Genomic DNA, 18,752 nt, shown 5'->3' on the forward strand with positions numbered 1-18,752 from the left:
TCGTCATGAACTTGTTTTCACACTTGAAGCCCATTGGTGCAAGTGAAAAACGTGATCTCGGTGCTGGAACTATTGGCTGTTCTTCGGTGAGTTGTTCTTCGCTGGTCTGTGATGCTTTGTTTCTTCTCGAGGTTTTGGTTTGAGTTTTCTGCGTGGAGATAGTTTGTTTTTCAGTTTGTACTGTCACGTCGATGGTTATCTTGGTAATGGTTTGAGTCTGGCTGGTTGTTGAATTCTGTGGAACTGGGATTGAAGTCTGGCATGAACTGTCCTTTTTCTTTCTTGAACTACTGGAACTTGGCGTGTTACTAACAGTGGGAGTTGTCGTCTTCTGAGTCGAGTTGTCTGAATCTGTCTTCATGTTTCTTCTAATTAGATCTGGACTCGGCGGTATTTTGGTAGTTTCATGTTGGAAGATTTCCGTTGGTTGTTTGTGATATCTGGGTGCTTTGTTTGAACCAGTATTGAGTGGTCGTCGATGTGAGCGTTCGGCTCTGAAATGAAATATATGATAATAACAGCCGTCACGTAACATACAGTCAGCACTGTACTTCGACGTTGTCACTATCTTCATGAAGTGCGTGGGATGGTTACTGTTCTTAGAAAAAATTCGATGAACTGCATATACCTTGGCTTGTATTTGGGGTTTTATGGTTTGTCTAATTTCTTCTGGTTGAATTGATGGGTCGACGCCCCTGAGGAATACAGAATAAAGATTGACTGGACTTTTAGTGGGGGAACAACTTACTTTAAATTCAGTGTTCCATGGCTGGCACAAATAAATTTGGTCTACAGTAATGGCTGGTTGGATGAGGATTCCGCCCCGGCATAAAATTCGGGTCCTGGACGGTTCGATTGTTGCCCCAGGCTTGGCTCGGGCGATCAACGTGGCAACTTGGTACGGCGTGAGGTTCGGCGGTAGGCCGTCGACGATTACCGGCGGCACTAACGGCCTGACTGGCGACGATGAACGTTTCGTTCTAAATAGCATGTTGGCAGAGATATTGGCACGTCTGACTTGCTCGGTGACTAGCTCTGGAACCAGGATAATGTGGCGTTCTTGGCAGTGTATTGTACATGCCTGTTTGATCGCAGGTTTCTCGAACTGCTGTCGATGTTAGGGAATTCCTTTTTATCCTAAAAGGTCCCTCGCCTTTGTTACCAGTTCTACCAAGAATACCCATTGTTATTCTTGTATGGGAGGCAATTTTGACTGGTTGACAGGATCATGTCAGTGACGTACACTTTCTGTCCACCACAGATAAGAAGTCTTGATCAGAGTTAGGGCTGCAGTGCTCTCTCTGGCTGGTGATGACCAAAGAGTTCGATAAAGACCTCCCAAGTGGTATCAAACTCTAAAGCTACAAAACCATTCTGTTGTTCGTGTTTTCCTCAACTCCAGATGTGAGCAAACCTTCCTGAGTCAGTAGTTATATGTTATCGACTTCTTGGACCTTTGTAACATCAGTTAAAGTAATATCAAGGAAAGGACTTCTCGTTGATCTTGTGATCGCCATCTTCACAGTTGAAGTTAGGCTCGCGTGTATTGGAAGTTCTAGTTTATTTTCACCTAAAATCATACTACTTTAGTCATCAATTCTGCTCTTTCCTTGGTGTATTTTCTTAAATTATGAGGTAAAATAAACTGGAAGACCAACATGTATAAACAACTTAGTTTATTTCTTCGTTAACGTTTTAATAAGTTTGAACACTTGTATTTTTTATAACTTGTCGTAGGCCTTCATTTACAGCTGATGCTTACTACACTATACTAACGTTAAGAATAAACTTGTACAACTTCATGTTTGAAATGAAAACACACCGACTGAATTACTCTACGGAAATAGGGAGACAACTTGCTCTCTTCTCAACTGTCTTTTTGATACCTTATTGGGCCCATGTTTATAATCTACCATCGAATGTACTTATACATTTATCGACAAATGTTTTGAAATTCCCAGATAATCATGATGACTTGTAACTGCTCTAACTGATGTATCCATCACAGTCTTAAAAATGTGATTTATAACAGCATTAGTATTTAACATTGACAGAAAATATTATGAAGGTTAACCAGGCTTAAAATATTAAACGCCCTCTGTACAATGTTTGATAAGTACATTTTCATTTATACGTATATTTCCATCTTAATAAAGCTAATAAAGAATAAAAGGGTGATTTCTGTTGTGTGCATTATCTGAAATGCCCACATAGACATTTTTTTAAAGCTCAGAGTAACAACAGAGTCGTGCCTGAGAGCCTGCTGTCTTAGATCCAATATGTACAAACTGTTTCATGACTAAACTTAAAATTTGAAGAATAAGAAAAAGAAAAACTTAAACTAAGCAATACTAAAATCTGGTAATTTTGATATACTGTTAGTATTACCTTAGGTTTCAGATTTTATAACTGAAGTATGCAGTTAATTTGCTGTTACTATTGTATCATTGTTAACAAATAAACACATTTTAGGAGTTCCTACTACTACCATAAATCTACTTTTTTGGTATTGAAGATTCATTAGTTGTTGCATGTTAGAAATTCAAATAGTATTTTTACAACTGAGTTTGTTTCTTCACAGAGGCAAAACAAATTTTAATATAACTATCGTTTTGTATATATTCTTCGATGATTTTACGTACAAATATTTTTATTTGAAAAACTGCTATAATTAATTGAAATAATAATCAAACCTAGATTAATTTGCTGTAAAAACTTTTAACAGTTTTTTATTTGTTGTCCAAAGTAAAAACACAGCGATACGATTTCATGCCAGCTTCAACTGCAAAAAAGTACATAGTAGTGTGATTCGATTTCCACCAGAGCCTTTTGTTACGAGCTGATACTTAGCTCCAAGTTCCATCTGAAAACATAAATGCACAAGTAGGTATAGTATTTTTTCGAAAATTTCTTAGTAATTTGGAAAACACACGTGGCTTAGCTTTACTGTTACATGCAACAAAGTTTAATTTTCGTCTAAAGCTTCAGTAATCCCTGGAAGATTTTCTCTGTACTATATATTTATAACTACAATTATCTTCAGATACCTAACGTAGTGTAATCCAATCCACATGTTTAGGTCAGTGTAATCCACTCAATATGTTTATATAAGTGCAATCACCTTAACGTGTTTTGATCAGTGTACTGAATTAGACAATTGTAGATAAGTGTTATCAGCTTGATACGTATGGATGAGTCTAACTAATTTAACATGTATTGACAAATACAATACATTTGATATGTATGACTAAATGTACTCCGCATGATATATATGGACTTAATATGCAAGAATAAATGTAATCAACTTGATATGTATGTATATGCGTAATCAATTTGACGTGTATAGATATGCATAATCAATTCAATATTTGTGGATAAATACAATAAATTTGATGTGTATAAATAAATTTAAATAATTATATGTATGGATAAGTGTAGTCAATTTGACATGCATAAGTGTAATGGACTAAATATACTCTTCAAAAAAAAAAAAGAAACGCAAAAGGGATATCTTTGTTATTTTAAAGAGAAATATATGCAATAACGTTACAAGCTCAGAGTATGTGATGTTACACGTGTTAAGGCACTGATTGTCAGACCAAAATGACAATAAAAGTTGTGCACTTTGAAAACGGAGGAAAACATCGGATTTTTCGCCAAAGCGCATGCGTGTCCAATAAATTTGTTTGAGAGATCTGCATGTTCTGCAAGTGCAACATGTGCAAAATCCCTATAAAAGTGACGGGTTCTCGGTTTCCATAGCTCAGTGTTAAGCCACCGACACGCAATACAGTTACGCCAAGACTGACTGAAGCACAACGCAACAACGCCGTTGGTCGTTTGGAAGCAGGCGAATCTCGATCAGATGTTGCCAGAGCTGTGAATGTCCACTCAAGCACCATCACAAGGCTATGGAATCGTCACCAACAACATGGATCAACTTGTGACCGTCCACGATCTGGCAGACCTCGTGTGACCACGCCCGCACAAGATCGCTACATCCGGTTACGTCACCTTCGGGATAGGACCACCACTGCGACGTCTACTGCCTCAACCATACCAGGGCTGCGTAGGATTTCCGATCAGACCGTACGCAACCGTCGACGAGATTTTTTAGGCCCCATGTGCAACTCATTATGGTGAACGTCAACGAGTTTTTCAACATGACAACGCCTGTCCTCACACAGCCCGACTCACCACTGTCTTCTTGAGACACCACAACATCAACGTTCTTCCCTGGCCCTCCAGATCACCAGATTTAAACCCCATCGAACATCTTTGGGACGAGTTGGACCGACATCTGCGACGGCAACAACCTCAACCGCAGACTCTACCTAAGCTTGCAGCAGCTTTGCAGGCTGAGTGGACAGCCATTCCACAGGATGTGATTCGTCATCTCATCGCTTCCATGGGCAGGAGATGCCAAGCAGTTATTAATGCTCACGGGGGGCATACTCGTTATTCACGTTGAGTGACGTTAAACTTCAACTAGTGAGCGTGGACTTCGCCTTTGCAGACTTTGGATGTTCAGCAGTGAATGTGCAAAGTTTCACACATGTCATATAGAACTACCCGGGATAAACTTGTTAACAATATGTCTCAAGTTTTGCCTTTTGAGTTTCTTTTTTTGAAGAGTATATATGTATCGATAAGTGTAATCAACTTGATGTTTGGGTAAGAATCATCAGTTTAAGGTATATAACAATGTTTGTGTGATTTTGAAATTCATTAAAGTCATACAATGACTAAGAATTCGAAAGTTTTTCTCAAAACTTGGTTTGTTAAGTGCAGATAACTTTAAAAACGAATAGTTTAAAATAAAAAATCACGAATAAATATTAGCTCAAAATACCTTTGAAGTGGAAGTATAGGCTTGAGAATGTTCAAACTTACCCCAGCATAGCCTATTCCGGGAACATTGAACTTGTCGATAGAGGTGTACCACGAACCTGGCCTGAAGGTTACTTGCCTGCGGCAACTGTTTGTAGAGTCTTCAGGTGAGATGCAGGCTTTTACAGTTTCGTAATCAACATCTATGTTTCCAAACATAGAACTAACCACTCCAGTCATCACACGTTTCACTTTGTATGTCCTCGAGCGATCATCACCTACGTACGGTAATACACCAATAATTTAATAAACTTAACTCTTTACTTTTTCAAATTTGCTTGCTTTCAGGCCCTTCTACCAACTCGATTTTACTGTTGAAACCAAGTTATTTAAAGCTAAATAGTTATTTTAAAATCACACACACACACACACAAATATATATACATTTTCTCTAAAAATTCATGCTTTATATGTGAATTTTTTTATCCACTATGAACTAAGAACTAAAAGAGTTCAAACCCGATAATAGGCAATTAAAACGATAATTTAATTTTGGTGGACAAGCTACATCTCAAACGAAGATATTTTGTGAAGAACAAGTTGCAGCAGGAAGCTGCTGAATAACATGACGAAGAGACAGTTGGAGTCTCTTGGACATGTTATGAAGAAATTGAAAGCAAAGTCGTAAGTGGAAGGATTGAAGGAAGAAAGACCATAAAAGACAGTCTATCTAAATCGGGGTTCCCAATTTTTTTTTACCGTCGACTCCTTAATCCTTGACATTTTTCAACCCCTCATTTCTTTTAGATAAAAAATCCCCCAGTGGCTCAGCGGTATGTCTGCGGACTTACAACGCTAAAAACCAGGTTTCGATACCCGTGGTGGGCACAGCCCATTGTATAGCTTTGTGCTTAATTCACAACAACAAGATAATAAAAATGTATAAGTCATAGTTAAAGAAAGAATAACTTAATAAAACATATAAATAATATATTATGATAAACCAACTACCTTTTTATTGATCGTCTGACATCTTGAATGGGAGAGATGTGGTTGATGATCTTTGAGAAGAGCTCTAATATTTGGTTGTAAATTGGTGAGTTTTAGTCTTAACTCACCATGCTCTTCTATGCTCAGTTTTTTTCCTCCGCTTTGTTAAAACTGAATTTACATGGCTAAAACCAGCTTCAACCATATAGGAACTTTGGAATGCAAGTAAAAAAGGGCTCACTGCTTCGAAATGTTTTGGATATTATTGACAATATTTCCATTACTCCAGAGTAACAGTGATTTAACTTCGAAATCCAATGAAAGGTTCAATGAATTCATCTTGTAAAATAGATTCAATAATTACCTTTTCTATTTTCGAATCAAATGGCGTAACAATCCAGTCAGGTACGTGCATTTTCTCTAAGTCCTCAAAGCGCACTTTGAAGTCTTCATTCAGTTTTTCAAGGTGATTTACATATATATCCAAATCATCATCAGAAATTATTTGGTCTTCATCTTTCAGATGCCATAAGTTTGTAAAGTACTGAAAATCTCTTCATGGCAATGAAGAAATAAAAAGGTTTATTTTGACTTGGAAGCCAAAAAGGATTATTCAGGTTTGAATAATTGTTACATTTTTACCTTGCAGATGGGTCTGTACATCATTAAATTTTGAATATAGTTCTGCCAAATAGAAAAGATGATTATTATTCTTTTTCAACTCATCACATAGTTTCTGTAAGAAACTCTACTGCTGAGTCATGCAAGCAAACACCTCTTGACAGCCACCTCACTTCAGTATGCAACAGTAATTGGTTCAACAATTACTCTTTTTTTTCTACGTAGCAAACAGTTGTGAATTAAGTGGATGTGCTTTAATTTTATTTCACGACCAGACGCACACTTTTAGAATATCATGCAATTCGTCATTGAGATTTTTTGCCACAAGGTGATGTCTGTGTATTACACAGTGAATAGTACGCACATCGGGAACCTTTTGCTTAAGAAAGGTAGCAAATCCTCTGTAATAGCCAACCATTGAAGATGTGGCATCTGTAGCAACAACAGTTATGTTGCTGAGTGGAATATTGTGTTTGTTTAAATATTCCTCTAAGCAATGAAAAATCGTCACCCCTTTTGCATCACCTTTAGGATACCTTGCGAATAAACACTCGTAAATAATTGTATGCGCTAGCCGTCCCTAATTTAGCAGTGTAAGACTAGAGGGAAGGTAACTAGTTATTATCAACCACCGCCTACTCTTGGGCTACTCTTTTACCAACGAATAGTGGGACTGACCGTCACATTATAACGCCTCCACGACTGAAAGGGCGAGCAAGTTTGGTGCGACGGGGATTCGAATCCGCGACCCACAGATTACGAGTGCAACGTCTTAAACCTAACTGGCCATACTGGGCCACTGATATGATTCAGAGACGTGTATCTGCATCAGGTATGATGTGATAAGTATTATTATGTGGTCACCATTTATCAGGAAAGTTACTAATTTTAAATATATTTCAACTGAACGCTAAATCACTATGTCTCTGTCTCGCAAACAAAAACAATATACAGCTACTGCTTGCTCACTTTTCACACACTGGTTGGTTTATGAAGTCGCGTGATCTGTGACTTCTTGAAAGCTATATCAGGCGACAATGGAGTAAAGTCCAAGTGAAAGTTATATGACGTTGTTAGTTCCACAAAATAACACCAGGGTACGGGTAGTTTGTTAATAGAGTGGGAAAATAAAGGTCAGTTCCAAGTTGTGTTTATTAGAGAAAAAAAAATGTGGGACGATAATATCATCCATCCATGGTGCTCCAGCGCATGTTTGGTAGATGATTTATTAGAATTGCTAGATGGTGTTATTGAAGAACTTGTATTCAAGTGTTTCGTCATAGTTAATATAGTTGTATGCATCACTTTGTTACTTGTTCATTTGTGTCTTGGAAGATATAGCGGATTGTATGAATTTTAATATTACTTAAAGTCGAATAAGAATTAATCCCGACTATCGTAACGAATACAGTAATATTACTGTTAGAAACAGAACTGATGGTAAAAAGAGTAAAAACAGGTGGTGTCAACTATTCAGGTGAATTATAAAGTAAAAATGTCTGATATAAATCAAGTGCTACAATCTATTTATTATAATCCAACTCATCCTGCCAGTTGCGGTTAAGTTTGTTTGTTTTTTTGTTTTGAATTTCGCACAAAGCTACTCGAGGGCTATCTGTGCTAGCTGTCCCTAATTTAGCAGTGTAAGACTAGAGGGAAGGCAGCTAGTCATCACCACCCACCGCCAACTCTTGAGCTACTCTTTTACCAACGAATAGTGGGATTGACCGTCACATTATAACGCATCCACGGCTGAAAGGGCGAGCACGTTTGGCGCAACGGGGATGCGAACCCGCGAACCTCAGATTATGACTCGCACGCCTTAACACGCTTGGCTATGCCGGGCCTTGCGGTTAAGTACAAACTGTATTTAGTCTTGTAAAAGCATTAGGTAAATCCATCACTTTAAAACAAGTTAGAGACTGGTTAAGTTGGCGGAATACATATACACTACACAAACCAGTAAGATACAAGAACTCGAGTGTCAACTTCAGTGAATGATAAAGAAATCTAACTGATTTGGTGGTTATCTCTAATCCAAGCCACTATAATAATCAGTTTAAGAATTTACTAACTTTGTATCGACGTATTTTCTAAATTTTCATGGGTTGTTCCACTCTAGAAGAAGTAAGGTACAACATTCGTAAAGGCTTGCAAGAATAATTTAAAACAGAAGTGCCAACCCTGTACATTTCAGATAGATGTTGGAACATAATTTGCTAATTGTGTGTTTCATCGTTATCTCCAGGAGCAAGACATACACTTCTTTACTACATACATTGAAACAAAAATGTCTATAGCAGAGTGAGTTACTCGTACTCTTCACTCTAGAATAAGATGCTATCTCACACATAACAGAACTTACAAGTCAGTGATGTCGAGAAACCCACTTGTTGAGAAATTTATGTGCAAAAACGGCTCGTTTGGGTTGAGAAAATTCTATGTAAAATATTTTCTCAACCCAAACGAGCCGTTTTTGCATATAATTTAAAGAACTTACAAGTATCTCCATATATCGAAAATGTGGTCAAGGTCTATAATCAATCGTATCATCGCAGTATAAGAAATTAAACTAACGAACGTTATCGCTCTAACAGTTCTGTAGTGTGAAAAACTCTTTACAAACACTTACCAAAGTAAACTTTCCTATCAAAGTGAGCAATCAGTTACATATCAATCAAAGGAAGCATCAAGCTAAAAAAGGCCTGGTTTGACAGACAAAATCTGTACGATTTAGAGGAAATGCTGGAAAGAAATCCTCCACTGTACAAACTATAAGACCATTTTTGAAAAAATCTTCAATGGAACACTTTAAAAATTTGAATTGCAACGAATAATCAAGTTCTCTGATGACGTGTACATTGTGGAAGGAAAAGTATGAGAATGGGTACCTGGTAAAAACAAATAGTATTTCATAAAATGGAAAGGATTGCCTAATATATTTAATAACTGGATCCCTTATTCACATCTATATCATCTGTCATCATCAGATATTGAGTTTAATTGTGGTAGTAATTATCTGACATGTATAAACTTACGTAACATTGCCTAGTAATAGTTCTGTGAACTATTTTACCACAATATTTTGGCATATTATGTCACTCATCTTCCGAGACCTATCGATCTTAAAGGATCGTGGGAATGACCTTGGCTGGATTACAGTATTCCCATAATTATCAAAATGTACCTGCTACTGTAATAAATAATATCAGACTAGGTCATTACAATGTCTGAGAATTAATTGGAATCTTAAACTAACTAAAATAATTGCTTTCTAAAGCTGATAAAGAATCTATACTTATGATTTCTGCACAAAACTACATGAAGGTGAATAATGAAGATTCCGTAACACTCAGTTCTGTATAATCAGCATAACTTGGATTTAACAATAATCGTATTATAATAGAGCCTACTACAACTCCATATATTGGTAACACGCACAGATAAGCTTATTTACTATATGTGTACACAAATATAGTAGAATTTAGCATTATTGGTTGAAAGAATGTACCGCTAATACGAATAGTTCAAGAAGAAAATGTGACCATTGAAACATTTACAAGGTTTCATTACAAATAAGTTTCTGGACAAAGTTATCAGATATATCCAGTTCAAACAAGGGATAGTCATTATAACAATATTTTCTACCTTAAAAGTTCTTATGACATCATAGGAGTACCTTGTTATCTTGATGCATCTTTCTATGATACATATTACGAGAAACATTATCTTATTAACCTAGAAGACATTGGTAACTGGGTCATAGACCGGGTAGTATAATCTATTTCATTCCAAAAAAAAAAAAAAAAAAACTTGGCGGTAGAAAAACAAGCTGTTTACACTCTGACCTGATGTTTTACAAGGAAAATCTTTTTGTGGCTGGAATAAAATGACCAATGTAAGAAGTTCAGAATGTGGCTCAAAAAGCTAAGCAGTTTGTGAAACAAGCTGTTCAACATAATAAAAAGAAAAGACCTAAAAGTTTCATGTTCAGAATAGCTCAGACAAAAAAAAAAAGAAAACATTGACTTCAAACTTTTAAAGTAATTATGGTCCTTGTTCTTCATGAAAAGTGCTGTCAGTGCACAAAGTTTGAGCTAGATCTTTCTACCCTCCTTCCAGTACAAGCTGTGACTGAGTAAAGCCAGTTGACTGAATGTTATCCTTTTACTTCAATTGGTGACCAAAAACCCATGAAATTTTCTGTATAAGGTTTGGTGGACAAATATTTAGACTGGGCAAAATCATATCTTCAGATAAACGCAAAAATCGTTCAACTAAATGGAATCGCAATAATAATAAGAAGGAGATATCTCTGTTCTTGCCAGTCTGTTTCTTCAGTCTCTATTTTTATAAGTTGGTTTGTACCTGAACGAAAAGCTCATCTGTTCGTCTCATAATCTATGTACTTTTAAGGCCTACATAAAACTTTTACTCAGTTATAATGAGAAGTTAAGGAAAACCATTTGACTTAGTTTGTGTGGATAAAGATCTCGGCAGATAACCTTCGCGATTTATATTTTAATGATGTTTATAACAATGAGATCACAGATTAATACATAGAAACACGTGATGGTCAGACAGTTAACATTAGCGACTGTCTACAATCGGAGATTTTTGTTGAACAAATTTTTATCCATTGAGATAAATCTAAATCTCCATTTCGTAAAAAGCAAATATGCATTTTGTATTATTTCTAATGGTGAATCAGAATTAAAGGATATTCTACAAATTTGTTTCTACGCTAGAAAGGTCAAGATCGCCTCATTTGTCATTTTAGCGCATACTAAAATATTCTACAAAGGAAGAGTTGAATATCCCGTAAAACATATAGTGTGCAAGTCGTTTTAATTTATACAGAAAAACTTATAGGCATTTATCTGTAATACATTTTGAGGTCAAGTACACGTGTCTTGTTATGGAATGTGTTGATATTGACGTATTTAATGGAACTTGGAACATAAAAAAGACAATACAATTTCAAACTATACAACATCAATTTGGTGGCAATCAACATGGATGGAAAACAAATTCCTTCTCGGGATTTGAACCAGATTTTGATACTGATTTGTATGCACGACGTTATTGAATGAAAAAGAAAACAGCTTCAATACTAAGGAATTTAAATCAGTTATGACGAATAGCCGGGAGGATATGCACTCTTGTATTTTGATCTGACACCTGATTTATCTGCTGGAGATTCACACTTTAACTTGATAAAACAGAGAAATTTACTCAACAATATTCTTACCTACGCATTAAATTAGTCCACCTAGAAAACTGATTAGTCCAGAAACTTTTAAAAATAAACAAATAAACTATGTACTCCATTGTAACTTATTCTAGACTCTAACAGAATTTGTATACACAAAACAAACTCAGAAGTGTATTTGTCAATAATAACCTACCTTAGCCTGTGTATTTATGAAAGTGTTGTTATAGCTTAACCATTCATCATTTTGTCTCCACAATTGTATTTTGTCTGTTTCAGATGTTTTGAGCAAAGCGACAGAAGGGCTGTCTGTGCACAAACTTCATAATATGAGCTGATAGGTCATGGGGAAGACAACTAGTGCACAATAAACATCGTCAGCTATGAGGCTACTTTTGACTGATCAACATTTTTACGCACCCACAAATACAAAATTCAGAACGCATTTTAGTTGCAAAAAAAACCCAAACCCAGAATCTACAGGTAGAACCAGGGATGGTCTAACGTTTAGCGTGCTCTAGTAAATTCGAGGGTTCTTAGTTTGTGATTCGATTTAACTCTGAAAATGGCTCTAGGTCATTTAATAGCAACTGCTCAATGTTATCACTATAATTTCCGATTGCTAAGTTCATCCTGAAAATTGTATTGTACATTTCAGTATCTCTTATCTCGTCAGAATTTGTCAGAACCTTTGTTATAATAACATCCTTGTGTTTTCTCCTCTGAGATCTTCCTCTGTCTTAATATCATCTTTGACCTGAAAAATTATAATGTCCAGAATGTGTCATAATGAGAGAGCGGGTATAAAGTGAAGAGAGTGTGGTGTTCAGGCATAATGGATGTGATGAGACTGGAATCTCATCTGCGTAATGTGGTTTAACAATTGAGTAAACATATCTATCTAGAGTCAAAATATAATACAAACACTTTCACCTGAGATTCCAGTCTCATCACATCCATTATGCCTGAACACCACACTCTCTTCACTTTATACATTGAGCAGTTGCTATTAAATGACCTAGAGCCATTTTTAGGGTTAAATCGAATACAGCTTCTGTTGTAACTTTCTACGTGAATATGCAAAATATGTAACTCCTATTCTAAAAGTTTTCATCCCATACTGTATTACAAATAGTCATACTGACGATCTAAGTATCATATATTTTGCGTCTTTGGTTTTAGTTCAGATTTTGTTTTGTCTTTTTTACTTTTGATTCAAAAGTGATCGAATTTAAATCAATGCAACGGGACATTTCTTTAAATATTTTAGAACATATATATTGCGTCAGCTATTTAGTAAACGTTTTCTGAAAAGAATAAATGAGAAAATAATAACAGAAAATGCACTTACTCTTATACCTTTTTATTGTGTATTATTTTAAGAAACATTAAGGTTAAAACAATACCCTTGTGAATTTTAGGTAACACAGGTGTTAAAAAAGCCAACGTTTAATGATGCACAATAAATATTTAAAAACGAGACAGTCGCTTGGCTCAAGATAAAATCACTGAACATGGGAAGTCTTATACACTCAACATGTTACGACATCTTACTTCGTTACCATCAAGAAATGAATGTATCATTAAGTATTGTTTTTTTCTTTTAACGTTTGTGTCATTACAACACTAAATATTTTCTTGCAACATTTTTATTTATTTTATTTACCTGTCCTTACATAACTAAATATATCCATCAAACTGTCTCATTCAGTATTGTCTTATTTAATAGATCAGTTGGTTGTTTTCATCTGCATTTTTCTCAATTTTATTTTTGTTAAAACAAAAATAACTTCTATAAATAAACTGATAAAAGGATTTTTGTTTCCTTTACTGTCTCATACTTTAAAAAGAAAAACACACAATCCAAACTAAGAAAGTCCACCACAAACCAGTTTCTTCTATTGCATAATACTCTCTTTTGCTAACAAAAACAGTATTAACCTTCTCTAAATCATGCTTTTGACACTGCTTAACTTTTAACTATTTAAAACCAAACAGCTGTAACTTATCAGTGTTTATCTCCTTAAAAGCTTAGATCACGGTCTTGGAACTGATAAACTTTTAACCTTTTAAATCCAACTTGTTAATGATCAACATTACCCTTTTACATACATCACATCATACTATAATGGAACTCTTGCTTATCTGATAGTGGAAAAAAAACAACTTTTTAATTACGCAATCTTCAACCCCCAACTTCGCGAAGTTTTTGTCCTGCGTGCATATAAATGTGCATTAGGGGTCACAATTCTGGGGTGTCGCCTAGGTTTCCTCTAACGGAGAATTTTATTTTTCTCCATTCTCAGGGTGCAGATATGACGTAATGAATACGTCACAAGCTAAGCTAAAGCACGAAGCCACCGATTATTAAAATAATCTTTCTACTGACAATATAGTAGAACTGATCTTCCAAAAAATAACTTAGACTAAATACGCAAATTTAGAAACATCATTAAGATTACTTGAAACTCGTCGTGACAAAGAATGTAATTGTTTTGAACCCAAAACAAACGTTATTTACTTTTATTACATAAGTAGAAACATAAATTTGTGAAATTTTACCATTTTAAATCACAGTCTTAGAATTCATCAACTTTTACCCTTGAAGATTACATCTTTGCAAGTGATAAAGTTTCAACTCTTCAGACTATGCTTTTGGGACTAATAATGTTTTGCTTTAAACGATACCTTATGTCGTAAATTATTTTCTCCTTATAAAGGACCTGCCAGAGCGTTGCTTTAATTCAAATTAGCTATTTTTTTCTTTGAGTCGAACACATGTATAGGGTTTTCTTTCATAATTATATAAGAAAACATAAAATAACAAAAGTTAAATTGAAAAATAATTTAATTTATTTAAACCACTGAATACTTACAACTGTAACTTATAGTTATTGCTTCATATTTTATCTTATTTAATGCCATATTGCAACGTTTTAGTACAGTCTCTCAATCGGGAGAATCTGGCGGATCATTAATGTGATACAAGTGCGTATTTTAGATCCATGAATGTGACGATGTTTTAAATATATTATTGGGTTTGAATCCCCCTCACATCAAACATGCTTGCCCTTTTAGCCGTGGGTTCGTCATAAAGTGACGATCAATCCCACTATTCGTTGGTAAAAGAGTTGCCCAAGAGTTGGCGGTGGGTGGTGATGACTAGCTGCTTTCCATCTAGTCTTACACTGCTGAATTAGGACCGGCTAGCGCAGATAGCCCTCGTGTAGCTTTGCGCGAAATTCAAAAACAAACAAACATCTTCTTTCAGCTGTATGTTTATAAACTAACTCAGCTAAGAAAAACAGAAGTATGGAACTGCATAATTTATATAGGTCTTACTTACTTTACTGTTTCATTTTGAAAAGTTATTTCGCAATCTAAATTTCGCAGTTGTTAAATAATTTCAAGTATTAAGTAGGTATACAGAATACCCCCTTTTTTCGTGAAAATCGTTATATTTTACATATTTCGCATAATAATCGCGAGCAAGATGAATGTTGTGCGAAAACGAACAAGCTCATACGATCTCAGCTTGGATATCACATGCATAAAATCAATCGTATTTGTTATTTATAGTTTAAGAATAGTATTAATTGAGAGGTAAATTAAAACTATTTAGTTTGAATTAATAATCAAAGTCTCAATAGCCTTTTTCACAGAGCAACTATAATAACACTAAGATAAACCTGACACAACGAAAGCTATTGCCAATCACGCCGTTAGTCAGTTCATAGTGGTCTGGCACAATTTCTTTAATTAAATTCATGCTTCTATCTTATACAATAATAATAAAAAACAATATATCCTTTCAATATAGAAATATTTTAATTAATTAACTGCTATTTACTCAAAAATACCCTTACACATTGTAAATATATAGAACAACTAACATACCCCACTGGAAACGGACATTTATATGGTACTTTGTTCCTCGTTCAACTATACATCTCCTTGGATTGTTGCAGCGTTCTAGGTCGAATTGTACAGGACAGTTTTGTAAAGATGAACAGTTGAATCTTATAATTCCACCTGAAATAGGAATGTTGAAAAATTATCAATATCAAACAGAATTATTATGTAGCATGATAAACATACTAACAAGCTCTAGGTGACTCAAATCTAACTGTAACTTGGTTATCAAAATTAATTCAGTATTTTATTAACGCAACATTTGCAATACGTTTTCCTGAAAAAAAATAAGAGACAATTTTGCCCAACGCGTTTTCTATAATAATGAACGTACGATAGTGCATGTTATTTTTAATTAATTTCAGAGAAATAGTTGATAATTATTTTGTCACAAAATAAAATGTTAAAGAAATCGTGCTTTTCCTTACACTACATTGAAATACATTTTTCACCGAGTTTTAAATTCTGATATTTTGTGCTATATTGAGTTGTAAACTCTTACATTCAGTTCCACAAAATTACCCTTAAGATGTTGTTTCTTGTTTCACACGAAATCATAAACTCGAATATTTTGTGCCACATCGAGTATCAAAATCGGATATTTTGTTTCACATATTACCTTCTAAGCAATGATATAAAGTACTACACATTTGTTATTGTGAGTTATATAATAAGTTTTCAATTCCACCATTCAGTATGACGTATTACATTCTATAATAAGAACCCTTCATTCAATATGACATATTACATTCTATAATAAGAACCCTTCATTCAATATGACATATTACATTATACCATAAGAACTGATATTCAGTGTTATATATGCGCTGATTTATAGATATTGTTATTCTGCATTACAAGTTAAGGTATAAGTGCTAACGCTTTATTATACAGCAAGTTCTAAATTCAGCATAAGTTAATCAGGTACTTTTTATTTACTAATTACACAATATAAACAGTTTGGGACTTCTAATTGAAGATTTAGAATCACAATTCTACTTTAAACAAAAGCATTGTATGTTTTTTAGTTAAGGTAAAATAATGAGAGAGTTTATCCAAAATGGTCATGTATTTTTCAACAGTTGTTGATTTTGAATAATAAAAAAATAGCTAATAATTATAAGTATATATTGTTTGTTTGAGCATGTCAGGAGGCTCTCAGTAACTGTACTGAGTGAACAAGAAAATACTTGTTTTACATTACGTACTTTATCTCTTAGATTTAAATCGAAAAAAAGAAAATTAAACATAGTTGAAAGCCAGAAGCAACAACAATAAAATGTATATAAACCTACCGCAATCCTGAATATTCACCAAATTTGCGATAGTGTAGCCAGCAAAAGCGAACAGTGAAAGAACAGAGAGCCACTTTTTCATGACTGGATTTACTTACGGGACCTCCTATCTATCTTTACTTTCAGAACACTACCGATCAACGTGAAGTTCCTTTGGCCTCCTTGATCTTTTCCTTCAGCCAGCTCCTTATAACCAGAGCTTACAGCGCTGATGCATGCAGTGGTTGGTTGCTCGTCCTAATTCTGCTGTAGGAGGATGAGGAGAGAGAGCCGCTTTTTTTTGTCCCTACTGTGAGAGAATTTTACCAGCGATGAATCTTGATCCATGTGTTCTTACGTGAGTTTTAAGTTTTTATGTAGAACTGTATAAGTTTTGCAATTCCATATTTTAAAGTGAATGATAAAAAGACTTGTAATGTGCTTTTCCCCAAAAAAATTAAAATGGTTACCGTATTCTTCCCTGCAAAATAATTTATTTAGCAAATAAACTTCAGTTTAATTATAAATTATTATATAAAACTGCAATATTCAAACTTATTCATAAACAACAGCAAACTGTATTACTCTAAGTTATTCTGAGATATTAATAACATTAATTCATAAATTAATTGAGAACAACACATTGAAACTTATTTTAATATTATAATATAACAAATAAGCTCAGTTGATTTGGAAATAATATGAGTAAATAAAACAATATTAAATAAATTTTGGTTAATATTGAAGTTGCACATAATACATATATTGATAAACTGTTTCGACGGTAAGTTTACAGATTAACATTTAATATCTGTGGTTCGAATTTCCACAGTGAATAGAGTACACATAACATTTTGTATAGCTTTTTGATGCAGTTCCATATGGTAATACAATTTACACATTGAGAGGTAAGCATACTGTAGTCAATTAGTAAATCAACGGCATTTAAAGATAAACAAAAGGCTTTGTTTTGTTCTTTTTTAATTTCGCACAAAGCTACTCGCGGGCTATCTGTACTAACCGTCCCTAATTTTGCAGTGTAAGACTAGAGGGAAGGCAGCTAGTCATCACCACCCACCGCCAACTCTTGGGCTACTCTTTTACCAACGAATAGTGGGATTGACCGTCACATATAACGCCCCCACAGCTGAAAGGGCGAGCATGTTTAGCGCGACGGGGATGCGAACCCGCGACCCTCGGATTACGAGTCGCACGCCTTAACGCGCTTGGCCATGCCGGGCCATATAACGTATAAAAAATGACTGGTCAAGAAAATTCTGTAAGGATTGCTATAAATTAACTAACAAAAATTCTATTCACAATGCATGGCCGAGCGCGTAAGGCGTGCGACTCGTAATCCGAGGGTCGCGGGTTCGCGCCAGCGTCGCGCGAAACATGCTCGCCCTCCCAGCCGTGGGGGTGTATAATGTGACGGTCAATCCCACTATTCGTTGGTAAAAGAGTAGCCCAAGAGTTGGCGGTGGGTGGTGATGACTAGCTGCCTTCCCTCTAGTCTTACACTGCTAAATTAGGGACGGCTAGCACAGATAGCCCTCGAGTAGCTTTGTGCGAAATTCCCAAACAAACAAACAAATCTATTCACAATAAAAAAATAACATTTTTTATTCATAATATGATTTCTATTTAGAACATTGACTGTGAACATACCATCGGTATTTTTCAGTTTCCTTTGGAACTGTGAATCAGTAAGTTTCACCTTAATTTTTATTTTCAACGGCATCTGAAAAAGGCCACGAAAAGTTGACTAAACGCCATCTTCTTTCTTGTCATGTTTCTTGTATTTGAGTATATAAAACTGACACTTATTCACAGCTTAATTTATTTTTTAAATATAGCTTTTCGACTTTCATAGTAGATATATGGTTTAATATTATTTATGCATGGAAATGAAG

At 35.0% G+C, this 18,752-nt stretch overlaps 1 protein-coding gene across 1 annotated transcript; it reads right to left on the bottom strand.

The window, feature by feature from the left end:
• Window positions 1-1,661: 1,661 nt before the first annotated feature.
• Window positions 1,662-17,089, bottom strand: LOC143222825 (uncharacterized). Its single transcript, XM_076449906.1, has 4 exons — window positions 16,861-17,089; window positions 15,551-15,685; window positions 4,894-5,108; window positions 1,662-2,863 (listed from the first exon to the last, which is right to left on the bottom strand). Exons 1-4 carry the CDS (start codon window positions 16,940-16,942, stop codon window positions 2,768-2,770), a joined length of 528 nt encoding a protein of 175 aa, XP_076306021.1. The 5' UTR covers window positions 16,943-17,089; the 3' UTR covers window positions 1,662-2,767.
• Between the last annotated feature and the right edge of the window lie 1,663 nt (window positions 17,090-18,752).

Source organism: Tachypleus tridentatus, chromosome 8 (genome assembly GCF_004210375.1).
Source record: "Tachypleus tridentatus isolate NWPU-2018 chromosome 8, ASM421037v1, whole genome shotgun sequence".
In the NCBI taxonomy this organism is placed as follows: domain Eukaryota; kingdom Metazoa; phylum Arthropoda; class Merostomata; order Xiphosura; family Limulidae; genus Tachypleus; species Tachypleus tridentatus.

Coding starts and splice junctions, on each gene's coding strand:
- LOC143222825 (XM_076449906.1), bottom strand. CDS start 16,942: ATGAAAAAGTGGCTCTCTGTTCTTTCACTGTTCGCTTTTGCTGGCTAC. Junction 15,686..16,860: donor GGTGAATATTCAGGATTGCG/GTAGGTTTATAT, acceptor TTCCTATTTCAG/GTGGAATTATAAGATTCAAC. Junction 2,864..4,893: donor CCGGAATAGGCTATGCTGGG/GTAAGTTTGAAC, acceptor TTATGTTTTCAG/ATGGAACTTGGAGCTAAGTA.